Below are 15,123 nucleotides of genomic sequence, written 5' to 3'. Positions count from 1 at the left end.
TGGTTAAAACTTCTTCATGAAACAGTTCACCATTTTTTTTGTTGTCAATAAGGACTTATATCTGATACGCTTTCCAAGCTCTGGACTACATAGATGAATATTTTTTCCTTGAAACAAGCAATTGATAACTCCATGAAAACAAGGTGTCTAGAGAAATAGTCTCTGCATTTTGAATTATTTCAGTTTAAGCCAGAATTACAGAATACCAAGGTCTCACCAGGTTGTGAACCTCCATTTTCCTGTTTTGGCCATTTTTGACTCACGATTTTATAAATCCTGTCTGTAATCCTGTATTACCAGTTTTACTTTAAACCGTTAAGGCTAATGGGCAGGAATGACTTCAAAGGTATTAGAAATCTGTACTGGCGTTGTATAGGTTAACATTTTATCTCCTAAGGTGACTTTTTCTGATATTTAGGTCTGTCATAATTATACATTATAGTGTTCGCATTGCCTAGATAATGCATTATTTTTCTTGCCTGCTGATAGCTAGCTTGAAGCACTTGGAAGGGAATGGAAATAAACAAAAACTGATAAAATAAGTTGCAGTCTAAGCCTGTCATCTGAAGTAGGCCAGCATTAAACCAGCCTAGGATTAATGAAGGAGAGCTACATTATATGAGAGTGGGAGGACTAAAAGTAATTGCTTTTACTGTCACTTCTAAGGTAAATCAGCTATTTCAGAAAGTTCCCTATAAGATTGCTTTTTGCTAGTTTAGTTTACTCTGGAAAATATATTTTCATCCCTGCACACGCAGTCTAAAAATTTTAAAGGCAGTTGAGTTTTTAAATGATTTTTAGTACACATCAAAAGTGTTGACTGAATTATACTGGGAGCTGTAGTCACAAATACGTGATCTATAGGTAGTGCCATTTGTGCTCCTTTATACACTTCTGTGTGTTGCAAGGGTATTGGGAGAGCCAAGTCTAAAGAATAATACAGCCTCTGTATTCATTTGAGGTCAGTCTCTTAGCATTGCAAAGCAACTCCTGGACTGCTGAGTATCACCTTTAATTTCCATTTGTTTCATGAACGGAGCTCAGTATTTTTAGGAGTTGCTTGGCAGACTATGATAGTAGTCTTTTTGGTGTAACTGCAGCCAGCATGTTAGCTCACATGGATTAATTCTGCTGTGGGAATGAGGTGTGGTAGGACGGGTTTTACTCGGGTCACCAACTTGTGTTTACATGACACCAGCTCACACTCTTTGCCATTACAGGTTAAGCTTTACTGGTTTGGTAAGAAAGACAGGAGGGAGAAACTGGGTACTCTTCTTGGCTCCCTCCTCCCTTGCCCTGTGTGTGTGTGTACGTACATATCTGTCCTGTGCAAAGCCACCCATATATGCTGTGATACATAAAAGCATACACATACATGAAATCCATACTTGGTATTGGGAATGCTTCCACGAAGCAGAGCCTTGGGAGGTTTACACGCATGCTACTTTACGTTAAGAATGGCAGCTGTTGGTTCTGTAGCTCTTTTTCCCCGTAACACTAATGGAAAACCAATGATTACTTCTGTCCTCAATGACTCAGTGCCCTTCTGAACTGAGAAATCACGTAAATTTGGACTGGGAAAAACAACAAAAACAACAACAACAAAACTCTAGAGAGTTTTATCCCTAGAAACAAAATTGGGGGAAAGGAACGATGACATTTCATAAGGTGAGCTGTCAGGGTAAGGGAAGTGTTTTAGCAAACAGTACAATAGAACAAGACTGTATGGCATTAATTCTCCTATTAGATGCCAAAGAAATGATTCTATGGCAGTAAAAGATCTCCTTTGTTTTTTGTCTTTCTTTCCTTCACTAGGATAGGTGGAGTAGCCTGTCTGTTGTGTTTAGAAATCATACACCCCTGCAGTTGCCATATCAGTCCTATAGCAATGTTTTAAGAAGCATCAGTGCAAAGATTTTTGAGTCGGGTTGAGCCAGGGACACTGAATTATTTTGGTCTGTGTTTCTTGTATTTACATACAAGCTTTGTCCTCAAGTTCTATTTCTTAGCTGCTGGTACACAAGATGTAAGTATGCATTAGGAACAAGACTTTCTTCATGAACAGCTAGGTGAACTAAACACACTGGGATGATCAGCACTAATAATTATTTAAAATCTGTTGTTAACATGAGTGTTAATAAAGAAGAGAGAGCAGTGAATGGTGGGGACAACCCTACTGATGTATGGGAAAACTCCACTGTATGAACAGTAGAGGAATGACGTTGCTGAAGGATCTGTCATGGATTTCATGATCACTTGTTGAACAGCGTCATCAGTTGAAACTTGAGTTTACCCAGAAGACAGCTGCTTGACTTTCAGTGGTCCTCTCTTTTCTGACATTTCATTTCAATAAAAAATGTGGGAACTTAAAGTTTTACTCATTAAGCTGAAAAATGAAAATGCAAGGATGCCCAGGAGATCATTGGCTTCTCCTCTATCACTCTACTCATTTCAACCTAATACAAAATTATCTGCAAGGATTGGCACCTGAAAGTTAAAAGGACAAACAGCCTGTTCCAATAAATTGATATAGATGTCTTTTCATTTGATTAAAAATCATTTTCAAATGAAATATTCCAAAGACATTGCAAAAACTGTTGTAAAGTGGAAATGTCCTATTAAAAATCATTTAAAATTTATGCAAGGGGGAAAACCAAATCTTCAGATGTTGAAGTTAATGTTCATCTTTGGAAGTCCTCATATTGGAATAATATCTCCTGATCTGATTGGAAGATTCTTGTTTCAGATAATTACATAGCATCTTGGAAATGGAAAGAAATTTATTTCTGACTGCAGAGGTCTAATATATGTTTTTGTCTTTCAGTACTGGAATTCTTAAAAGGCAAAAATTTGAATACTTATGCACTTAAAATATAAATGAATGGAGTCAGTTACTATTTCACATGTGGCACAACTCCATGTGACTGAGGTAGAAAAAAAGCTTCAGATTTGTTTTTTGTATGATGATGCAGAATTCCCAGTACTTTAGATAGGTAGGACAAACACTGAACAAAACCAGTAAGGCAGTCCCTCATATTCAAGCACTGATTAAATGTCTAGACAGTTTGTGTTCACAACTAAAAATTATTTGTTCTTAGAATAGGAGTCATTATAATTTGTCTTCCCATTTACTAGGGAAACATGAAGAAGTTTTTACGTAAGTGAAGATCCAGTATGAAATACTTATACGTGATTAAATCTGTAACAAGCTGCTTTGCTTATGAAAATTTCAGCTATCATACTACCATAAGATTTTGCATCTGAGAAAGCTCCATCAAAAATAATGACCACTTTTCAAAGTGCTGAGTACAGGGGGAGAGGGAAAGGGTGAACATCTTTAGCAGTTGACTCTGGGTGTTTGTTGGATTCACCTAGCCTTCCCATTTGTTTGTAGCTGTGACAAAACTTGCACTACAGATATAATGGGTATTTATAAAAGAACGCATTTTCTTTCATCTAAAAAACTGTGGGTTTGTAGATTTTTAACTGGAAGGTTATTTCAAAGACCCCATGTTTGGGGGGCAGCTATTTGCATACAATATAATGCTTTTCATGGCTTGCTGTTCATATGAGCAGTAGTGAGCAGCTCAGATCCTGTGAGCCACTAAAGTGCTGGTAGATTTAATTGCTGCTAATGTTTTGTTTTCATGGCATTTAAATTCTGAAGAAAAGTAGCTATGGGAATACAAAATTATTTTGCACTCTGGCACATGTTTTTTTTGTGTCCTGGTGGACTTGTAGCAAGCGGTACACATAGGTATGGCTCTCATGAGCATCTGCTTGGCTACAGAACTGTGAAAAGTAATTGTGTTTTGATGTGTTTTTTTAACTTCATATTCTCAAGAATGTAAGAAAAGCTTAATTAACATTTGTAGATAAGATCTGTAAGGAAAGAACATTGTAAGAATTTCCTTCTTCTCTTTTTGTTCTGAGATTTCAAAGTCTGTTGCCATTACTGGACAGAACAGGTGGATGAAGTGCAGTTAAAGACGCAACAGCAAAAGAGATTAAATACAATAGTGATGGCTGACTGTGCATGTCCTTCAGTATTTTATATCGCATGGAAAGCGTGGCTCCAAAATCCTGGTCATTTTATGAAAACAAATACCCTGCCAACCTTGGAGTACAGTTCTCCAGTGCGAGGCTTGAATAATGAAAATCTGGGCTTCCTTCTGCCAAATTAAAACTCTTGCTTTTTCTTCTTCCCCACAGGAGGAGAAGTCCCATATACAACCCTGGCAACACGACTGATGATGGGGGCATGGTGGCTTTTTGCTTTGATTGTCATCTCCTCCTACACGGCAAACCTAGCAGCTTTCCTCACCATCACGCGCATCGAGAACTCTATCCAGTAAGTTGATGAATTGAGGGAAAGGAAGGTTGCACATACACATGGAAGGGTATGAATGTTCTAGTTAAATGTGAAAAAAGGGAGAAATAATTATCCTCCTGAGTAGTAGTTTGGAAGCTATCAGAACAGTATTCCATGGACAATAGACTTCCAGTCACCCTGGAGACACTTGAACTTTAATATCAGAATTGTTGATCTCTGGCAGCTGCTGTTCTGTGACATGTATACATGCACATATATACATATACATATGTATTTTGCAAAAAACAATTGAGTTTGGAGAACCAGTATTTGAAGCATAAATTGCTGGTGTGTGTTTTCAGGCTGTGCTTTCCTCTCAAATGTAGTGCACATTACTTGTGCTCTGACACTTGGATCAGGAGGGCCCTTCTTCCACGTATGGGGATATCAAATCCAAATTCACCTTTTCTTGCCAAAGCAAAAAATATGTGATAATAGCAACAAACAATTAAAAATTATTGACCAGTTGTCTTCTCACCTTCCGCTCCCTGGTGCTCTCTTATTTCGTTAACAGATCAAATTAGTTCTTTTTTTTTCCTATCTGTTGGTTGTTTTGCTTCATGCCTCCCTAACATGAATGTCCTCATCTTCTCCTGTCCCTTTATGGTGAACTATTATTCTGTTGGACTTTCCCATCCTTTTTTCCAGATCATTTCATCTCTCCACACCACAGAAACCTTTCTAGGTGTCCTACCCTCCCTCCCTGCCTTTTTGTGCTTGTCTGCTCTCCTTCAGCAAGCAGCATGCTGAGCTGCTCTCACTCCCGCCACTCCAATGACCTTCCTACTACCCACCTAAATCCTTCCTCCTGGGTCAAGCAGAAACTAGGAAATGTATTGAAGCATTAGCTAGCCAAGCTCTCCAAGGGGTAGCGGGCCATTTTTCAAAAGCAGGTTTTTAATCTTGAGGCTACATGTGCACAGAAGTATTTGAGAGTGACAAACACAGCCTTTCCCATAAATCCTTCTTTGCAAAAAAGATAAAGTAGCTTTAAAGAAGAGAGACACGTTCTGCTGTATTTCTTTCTCTAGGAAGATAAGAAGTTGACCTTCAAGTCAGGCTCAGTACTGACCTTAGAGTTTTCTCACTCCAGTTGTTGATTCTGCTCCCTGTCTTCTGTGGTCTTGCTGCCTCTAGTCCAGCTGCTTTCCAAATCTCTTTGAAATGCCCCCTGAGACAGTGAGTTCAGGGATGTAGATTGGGTAGGGGAAGCTCTGGTCTCCTGTGAATTCACAGGTTAGGTTCAAGCACCACTGCGTACTAGCCAATCACTACAATCTCACTAAGACAATTTTCCTTTATGTGAAGGTTTTCTACATATTAAAAACTATCCATGCACATGGACAAATAAACATCTCCAATTGTTGTCAGATTTTATTTGCAACTGTATGCCCAAGCTCAGACTCAAGAGCAGAAGCAGCCCCTCGCTTTGAGCACATGGTTGCCTGCTGACTCTCCCCATTAGGAGCATCGTCTTGCACTTTCTCTTTCTTGCTGCTCCCTCAGAAAGGGAAGATTTGGTGTACCATGGTCCAAATTTCTGTTGTCTTCAGCCCAGGCAGTACCAGCCCGTATTTGTTCCCAACTGGAAATGAAGTGTCTGTGATTGTCGTTCTTTCTTTCTGTGCACTGTAAGACAGAGACATGTAAAACAGACTAAAGCACCTGAGAAGACCATTCCCCTGTCACAGTTGTATCACCAGTTAAATTGAGTTACTATTTCCTGTTGAGATCTGAGTTACAGACTTTGAGATTCTGGAGTGCCGCAGGGCTATTTTGATGCAACCCAACTGTTTGACTTGGCGGTCCCAATTATAATCCCTTCACAATTTACAGGGTAGTAAAATGAAATTCTTCATTGATGTTTGTTGATCATCTTGAGGTTTGGAGAGAGGCTGATATCTTATTTTTAAGTTTAGAAAGTCCTACATTTGACTAAGGAGTTCGAACAAACAACATTCACATTTGTATATGCAAAATAAATAATGGTGATATATTCAGTCATTCTCTTTATCCCTACAAATATGAAATATGCCTCTGCATCCTGCTTTGAAATTATCATTCTTCTGGTTTTGAAGTAGTCCAGAAAAATGTTCAAATTACTGTGACAAATATCTGAGTTTTTTTATCATATGTAAAAAAGCATAAAATATACCCAAACTATAACTTAATACATCTTCAGCTATTTCTTGTAGTTTATTATGATGTCACTAGAAAATCCCCAGTGGAATTCTGAGGTTATTATGTACAGTTGGGACTACATTGGTCTTTGTGCTGTATTATTTATGGGCAAAGTCACTGAAAATGTTTTATTCAGTAGAAAATGTTGCAGCTGGAAAGCTTCTGAAATGAAAGAACAGAGACATTTATCAAAGTGCTTGTAGCTCAGAAATAGAGTAATTAGATGTGTTAAGTATCCATTAGGGAATGAAGTTATCCTAACTATGGTGAGAGTGTAAAACTTTAGTTTACAAAACTGCCAGAATTGGATCTCAAACCAGCACATAACAGAAAAGCTGTTTGTTTACCATGCTGAATTACTGCAAAGTGGCAAACATGAATAAGCAATAGAGAAAAAAAGCTGATGCTCTTTTTTTCTAACAGATCAAATTGTACCTTGGGGAGCTTTGAGGGCCAGAATGGAAATAAGTTTAAGTATTTAAAGAAAATAAACCAGATTCTGCTCATAGTACTATCTAGCCAGCTACTGAAAAGTCATACAAATGAAAGAGATTGAAGTCAGTGGGTTTGCGCAGATGTAACAAGTAGTTAATAGGTTTTCATTTCGGATTTCCAGCTAGTACCAGATCTGACAGCGTGTGGTCCTTCTGATATCTTTTATGAAAGATAGGAGGCTTCAAGCCGCCCACAGAACACTTCATTCCTATGGAACATTTCAGTAGTTACTGCATTGCATCTTAGAGATCAGCTTTTGTTCAGAACTCTTCCACCTTCCTTTTCTTGGCTGTTATAGTGCTTGGGTTGCTTTTCCTAGTAATGGTGTCCAGAAGCTTATTTTAAGAAGAGCAGACAAAATGTTTTTAGGAAATATACTAGGAGAAGGACTAGTGAATTGTTCCCATTCCCTAGAGAGTCTTGAAGTAGATCTGTGCATAACCTCACTTGAGATTGATGGAATTTTGTTCTCTGCTTCACTGATTAAAATTTGATACAGCTTTAAAATGGACTATGTTTCCAAGCAAATGGCAACTTTTAATACCTGTGGGAGTATTAATAATAATATCAGCAGGCAGTGCCAGGAACAGAGACATGCAAGTCATAAAGTACTATGTAGGGCATCTTTTATTCACACTTGATCCCTATATCAGATGATATTTAAATCAAGACAAGCAGCATTTCAAGTGCCAAAATATTATGGCAGCAAAGCAAAGCATAATTTCTGTATTCCTTAGATCTTTACATCACTGTCTCAAATGCAACATGAATGAATGGTAATTAAGAGTATGTTCTCTTGGAAAATGCCAAATAAATTTGGAGGACTCAAGCTATTTCTTGTAGATGCTGATGCTATGAATTTCACCACTGAAACTCTATTGCCATTACTGTGTCTTATGATTCTGTTTGGATAGAATTAGAGCCCACTGGCAGAGAGACTGATTTTATTCAGGCTGCACTGCTTTCCTTGGTAAAGTGAGGATGTCACCACCATCTCAAAGGCACTGAAATTTTGCCAAGAAATCAGGGATCGGAGGTGAAGCCAAAGGATTTGTCATAAGAAAGGCTAGTGGTAGGTGGCTTCAGGTTTAAATCTAACCCACTGCTAAAAATGTGGAAGCTTGATTAAGACTTGTGACTGCACGTTACAGGAAAGAGTCTATGTCTTTTGTAAAATAAGAAGTTCATGTTATGTTCTCTAAGATACAAGCAGTGCCTCCTGTTTGATAAGTGAAACCTCTGCCTCAAATAATGGCAGCATGGCAATAAAGCATGCCTTTTGTAATGCTTCTTTTGCCTAGTCATTCTTTTCACAGTGTTTTTTTCTAACTGTGATTCACTTTAAGCTAAGATGTCCCCAAGGCTTTAAACAGCTTGATACAACTGCCTACATGTTTTCTGCAAGGGGGGTTACACAAGAATGCAGTAATTGGAGTAGATATTTCCTTACTCCAAAAAAAACAAAATGTTCCTTAACCTGTCCTTTTATGTGGTACTCCCAGATCTTCAAACTAGCAAGCAGCATTATTAGTTTCAGATACAGTTGTCACTGCCAACATTCAAAGCTCTTGGCTTACTGTGCCCAGTTTCCTAGTATCACCTCTGAAGTAATCCTTAATGTCCTAGGGGGAAAAAAATGCATAGGAAATCTTTATCAGAATTAGTCATAAAGACTTAAGTATAAGCAATGAGATTCATACTATACTAATAATTTTAATGAGAAAAAAGCATAACATAAAGACCATGTATAATATTGTTCCCCACAGTGCTTCGTGTGTGATAACCAAAAAATAAGCTGAACTGTGACTTGTGTATTGCACTGCACAGTCACTTCACTATAAGGAGAGTCTGTCTACATGCAAGCTCAGTTAAAAGCATTTTATTTTATAGCATTTTTTTCAACTTTACGTGCTTTTTATTTGGTTTTAAACACTTCTATTACCTTACTGCTTTAAAATGAGAAATTCAAAGAGAGAGGTTTTATTTAAGTGTGGAATTATAATACCCATACTCATCTTAGAAGTACTTTGCTTTGCAGGTATTTCAACTGAGACCAGTAAAACTACTGCAAAATTAAATTCCCATCCAAAGTGAATAATGCTATCAGAATTTGGGCTTTAGAGAATATCCCGTATGAATTCATCAACTTAACTAATACTTCTTCCTTATTCTGAGGTCTGGTCTGGCAGCTGTGTGCTGAGACTGGGTGACATACTGAGGCTGGGGATTTACGTCTCCACTAAAGGTATTTGTCTGAACAGAGAATAAGTTGTTTAATCCAGGAATAACGGTACATTGAACAATGTGTAACCTGCAAACCAGGCTGGAGGCAAAGCAGTTAGAAAAATTTCTTTCTTTTGGAAAGGAACCTCAATGATTTAATAATATTATTAGTTCTGTCCAGGTTTGTTGGTAGCTTTTTGTTTGTTTGTTTGTTTGTTTGTTTTGCCATAGCTTGGCGGCTAGGTTGTTTATGTTATTCCAGAAGTGTGCAGGTTATAAAAAGCAGTTTCTGAAGCAAGTCATATATATTATTATACTATTTGGCTGTTTGTGTAAGGGGACGTAGTCAGTGATGTGATAGGTCTTTTCCATTCCAGCAACATGCCTACACAGCAGTGTGCACACCTGTACACTTCTGAGACTGCAAAACTTTCTCACTCCTCAGCATAGGGTCAGGTGAGCAAGAGCTTGGGCTTTGCAGCTGGCAATAGCGTTTGGTTCATCTGTGGAGTTTAAACACTTCTCACTCTTGTCTTCTTGCCATTACTTTCCCAGCATGGAGCAGCACCTAAAATGTGCAAAGGTGCAAAGTGGGGCAGCTGAGAGGCATCCTGCATTTTAAGATAGGACACCAAACAGTGAAGACCTGCAGACTGCAGTTAATGCCAGACTATACAGCTACCTTGCACTTTCCTGAAGGCATCAACATAATTCTCCTCCTTGTTATTTCTCTGCTGGTGATCCTTTTGCATGTGATGTCACTCTCACTTGCTTCTCACTGATAAAATGAGAACTCTCCCATACCTGTATGCTGTGCACTTCTGGACAACCACTTAAGTCTAGCATTGGTTTGCCTGTCAGAAAATAGCAAGGTTGCTTTTATAGCTGCAAGATATACCGAGGAGCTGTTTTTCCTTTTGTGCTGTTTCTAACTGCACTGTTTTGTGGCAGCAGTTAAATGTATCATTTATATACCAGTTAGCAATGATATTTCAGAAAAAAAGTGCTTTATTGCTTGTTACATTAGAAATTGTATGGCTATACAGAGTCTTGTAAAATAATGACTGCAGTTTTGCTAGGTGTTGTCATTAGAAATTGGAGATGGTAAATACTTTATGTGTACTTTTCTAGTAATATGTATGACAAATAACAACAATTACAGGACATTACAATATGTATCCTATGACAGTTTGTTGCACTTCTGAGCTCTACCAGGAGATACAGAAGTACATTCGTGGCAGCTACAGTGACACAGAATGGGTGAATATAGTAACTTGTATTTATCTAGTGCCTTGCATCAGTGATGCTTTATGTAGACTATAAATGCAATAGTAATACACCTTCCTCTATACCACACTTTGTGTAATGGTGAAAGAGGGAGAAATTTTCACCAAGGTGCCTGCCTTCATAGGAGAGGTGCTCCAGCCCTCTGATCATCTTCGTGGCTCTCCTCTGGTCTTGCTTCAACAAGTACGTGTCCTTCTTATGTTGTTATGTTCTTAGTCCTCCTTCTGTAGCCTGTCCATACTTCTACCGTCTTCATATTGTTTAATGAAGATGTTTTGAAAACCTTGGGTTTTTTTAGTAATTTCAAAAATGACTGTAGTTTTCCCTGATGGCTACCTGAAATCTACCTGATGGCTATCTTTAAAATTTATCAACCCTTATTTCAGTTTATTTATCAAACCTGAGTATGACATTTTACCTAGTTGCTTACTTTTGTAATTCCCCTGATCACCACTAGATCATTTAAAAAATATTTATCACTTCCCTTTCACGCACTGGCTGTAATGAAATTTCACATTTTTGCTAACGGATCAGCATTTCATATATAATCTTTCAGAACTCATACCTGTTTATATCTGGGTTTGATTTTTTTTTCCAATTTCCAGTTATGAATAAGCCACAATAGTTAGGTAAGGTATCTCCTGATACCTTAGTCTACTGCAGTCTTACATTTTTCTTCCTAGAAAAGGGCAAGTCTCAGTCCTATGGTAGGAGACTGATATACTAATTTTCAGCAAAAGCTTCATCTTGCAGCTAACCTTTGGTGATCCTCTGTGTGTACCAATTCCTTGTAAGTTCCTTCCTGCTTATGTTCTTGAAGAAGAATGCCTTCTTGTTGGAGAAAGAGGAGAGAATTGTGGTTTTTTAATGCTGTTGGTTATTTACCCTTCAAAATTGAATTTATCCTTCCCTAATATTTGCTATATATTATCTGCTTAGAATTTAGTTCTTGTGCAATATTTTTCTTAGTCTGTATGTCTGAATTTGAAAGGATTTCTGCTTGACTCAGTGAACCTCTAAACCCTTGCCACTGAACTCTACTGATTTCTTACTTTGTTTCTCACTTTCTGTTGTGTTCAGTGGCATACATATCCTTCAAGATCTGTTTTCTTCAGTGTCATCTCTGAAACATCAAAGAATTCTTCCCCTTTCTTCCCAATGTAAGGTCATTTTTACTAGCCTTTAAATTAACATGTTTCAAAAATGCTACATGGAATTTGATGAATTTCCTGCAGTTGAGTTTACAATTTCTGCAGCTGCGAAGAGCTTTTTCAATTTGCTATTGCCTGCTTTTAGACAGCGCTCAGCCCCTTGATTTGTCCTTAGGTGTCATCCACTAGATTCGTGCAGTTTATACAAAGTTAATTTGTGCCAGCAAAGCTGTAATGGGTTTTAGGCAGTAGACATATTGCAGTAGTTATTTCGAAACTTTAATGAATTCCATTAAAGAAACAAAGGTATGGGAAAGCAGTTCTATAGGACAGGAAAATAAAAGCCAGGACATAAGGAGACTTAAAAGACTATAAATATATATATATTTTAAGGCCAAAACAGGGTTGACAAAGCTGTACTTGGGACACTTTAGAAACTTCAGAACTGGTTAATTTGTTCCTGTTAATAGGGAAAGAATAAGACTATCTAATATGCAAAGTAGAACAAATTTATTGGACAGAGTAACATGGACCATAATGCAGAGGCAGTTTGTGAAACCATAACACAAATCATCCTAAAAATAGTGTAGCATGCGGCCTCCCGTGTGTGATGGATGCACAGTTCAGTACTGGAATGATGCCCAAAAGCTGCTCTTCACCATGTAACCTGGTAGCCCAGACAAATACTCAGCCCTGGTGCTTTGGGCTGTTTTCAGTGAGTTCTGTTGTTAAGACAATTGAATTTGCAGTGGAGGGACTGGAGTTGCTGGAGGGACTGCAACACTCCCTTCTCTCCTTTGCCCCAGCTCGGAGGAGCTCTCAGCATTTGACAGGATCCTCTTGCTCCTTCTGTTTTTTCTTTTTTCACCCATTTTCATTTTTCCACCCCATCTTTTCACTTCATGTTCCTCCTTGTGTCTTAAATCATAAAAACATTTTTTTCAGTCTCACTTTTGTCTTTTAAAACAAAACAAACAGAGAAAAAAAGAACAACAAATGAAATTGGCTTGACAGCCATCTTTCTGTATGTTGCCCTTTGCTTGCCTGCAGCTCCTTCCTCTTGAAAATGTGGCTTCAAGTCTCCTGTGTCTCTTTTCTTCACCAACAATTAAGGTCTCTCCAGGATCTCTCAAGGCAGACAGATATTCCTTATGGCACTGTCTTGGACTCCGCAGTCTATGAGCACGTCCGAGTGAAAGGGATGAATCCTTTTGAGAGGGACAGCATGTATTCCCAAATGTGGCGGATGATTAACAGAAGTAACGGCTCAGAGAACAACGTCTTGGAGTCGACTGCAGGCATTCAAAAGGTACTGCTATGACTTACTTTTTCTTCCCATTGAGACCTTCTGTGGTAACACCAGATTTGCTTAGTTGTTGCCTTTGACTGTAAGGGATGCATTTGCACCCAGATAATGATCATGCCTGGTACCAGCTTCTGCAAGCCCATTGCATCAGCACAGAGGACTGGGGCATCTCAGCTTGTTTTTTCAACTACATTTTAAAATGTAAGTACCTAGAGTGCTTGCTCTGAAAAGGATTTATAGGTGTAAGAGATTAATGCATTTGTCAGGATGCAAAATTGGAATAGGATCACTGGATTTCTAATACCAAAAGACACGGCAATATACTGTACAAAGCTTAAAGCACTTTCAAGACAAGACATTGATTAACTTATTTTGTAGGCTCCCAGCACTGAAAACCTTGGCTTTCAGTTGTAGCTCTGAATCATGCATGTTTCAAGAGAGGTAGGCAGAAAAAGATGATCTATCTTTAAAGAGACATGGCCACTTTTGTAATGAGTTTAACAGAGGGAAAATAATTTGAAAGCAAGAGTCAGTTTTTGCAGGGACATTTTTAAGTGCAATTTTTTCCTCCCTTTTTTGTGGTTGAGCTACAGCTTTTATAAGAAACAGTCTATGAAATGGTTCAGTATGACTGAATAATGGTTAGTGGGTGATTAAATACAAACTTTATCTCTACCATTGTACCTTCACATTGTTCTAAATACCATATTTTGCAGATTGATTTTGAATTCAAATTTTGACAGAGCAAATATCCGTAGAGTTTTGTGTTGTCTAAAGCTTGGTTTAAAGACTTCTAAAAATGGGGGCAAACTCTGTGTTTTGTGTGCACTGAAATCCATTTGCCAGGGAAACCTATAATTTCTGGTGTTTGACACCAGATACGGAGACATAAGAGAAAAGGCTATGTTAAAAAGAGTTGTGAAGCCACTATTTATGTCTTGATAATAAAAGAAAAACAAAATAAAGATTATTTGGAATTTTAACAATCACTAATCCACCCTCTGTATAACTGAGATCATATTTTCTCCTCTGAAGGACAAAATGGCATGAATGAAGAGGCAAGGAAGGCCCTGGGGAGCTGCACTTTTGAAACCCTTTTAGAAAAAGTCATAAGCTGAAAAAGCAAGGGAAAAAAAGACAGTCTGAAGATTTATTGGCTAGAGGAAATTGCTTTTTTTGAGAAAATATATTTTAGCTCTGTTTGCAAGGGTCTGATAAAGCTAGGTTTTGCCTTTTGTGTGTGTATAAATATATTTATTTATTTAAAAAAAAAAAAAAAAAAAAGCCCCCCTCACCTTCTGGTTTGCCTTTCCAAGATATACTAAGGGAGAATCAGAAAACAGAGAGCATCAAACACAGCAGTCAACACAGACAACAGTGTTGACTAATTGCTTTTAGTTGAAAAAAGCAACCAGTGTATCATGCTGGCAAGTAATTCCAGATTATATTGTTTGATACCTAGTTCCTGAAAACATTGCAGTTTCTGTCTTAAAACTTACAAAAACAAAACTATCTGGGTTCTATCTGACTCCCATGCCTCCAGTTCCCAGGAACAAGCACTTGCAAATGGTGGCATAAAATAACCAAGTTGTAATGCGAGCAAGCTAGCCACCCTCCAGTTTTAAAATATCAGAGGGCCTGGTTCCAGTGAACATACACATCCACCTATGCAGTTGCAGTTTCTCCCCTTCTTTTGCCTTACAGAAAGAAATAACACAGAAAAAGGTTATCTGCCAATTTCTGTTCACATGGAAGCTTTTGGGAGATTGCCTGCTCAGGAAGAAAGGTCTGTTGATTTAAAAAAATAAAATAAAAAATAAAATAAAAAAAAAAAGAAAGAAGCTGTGCCTTTCAAGAGTCATTTAAGACTCTTCTCCCTCAGCTGGAAGATGAATGTGATGTTAAAAACTACTCTTAGGCAAGGAAAATTAGAATAGAATAGATCTGTTGGAAGGGACCTTCAAAGATCATCTAATCCAACTGCCTGACCACTTCAGGGCTAACCACAGGTTAAAGCATATTATTAAAGACATTATTCAAATGCCTCTTGAACACGGACAGGCATGGGGCAACCACCTCTCTGGGAAGCCTGTTCCAGTGTTTGACTG

General features: G+C 38.0%; 1 protein-coding gene across 4 annotated transcripts in view; it reads left to right on the top strand.

Annotated features, from left to right (window-relative positions):
- Nucleotides 1–15,123, top strand: part of GRID2 (glutamate ionotropic receptor delta type subunit 2) — a 781,090-nt gene that overhangs the window by 677,786 nt on the left and 88,181 nt on the right. For all 4 annotated transcript variants that reach the window (XR_011808873.1, XM_072037034.1, XM_072037035.1 and 1 more), the window contains 2 exons: nucleotides 4,213–4,351; nucleotides 12,823–13,018. Coding sequence is in view for 3 of the 4 variants with exons in the window: in XM_072037034.1 (XP_071893135.1) it covers nucleotides 4,213–4,351; nucleotides 12,823–13,018 (335 nt within the window). In the remaining variant the exon portion in view is untranslated. The remainder of the gene's footprint in view (nucleotides 1–4,212; nucleotides 4,352–12,822; nucleotides 13,019–15,123) is intronic.

Source organism: Anas platyrhynchos, chromosome 4 (assembly GCF_047663525.1).
Source record: "Anas platyrhynchos isolate ZD024472 breed Pekin duck chromosome 4, IASCAAS_PekinDuck_T2T, whole genome shotgun sequence".
NCBI classification, from domain to species: Eukaryota; Metazoa; Chordata; class Aves; order Anseriformes; family Anatidae; genus Anas; species Anas platyrhynchos.
Note: the sequence above shows the minus strand (reverse complement) of the source record. Positions and strands in the feature narration are given on the sequence as shown.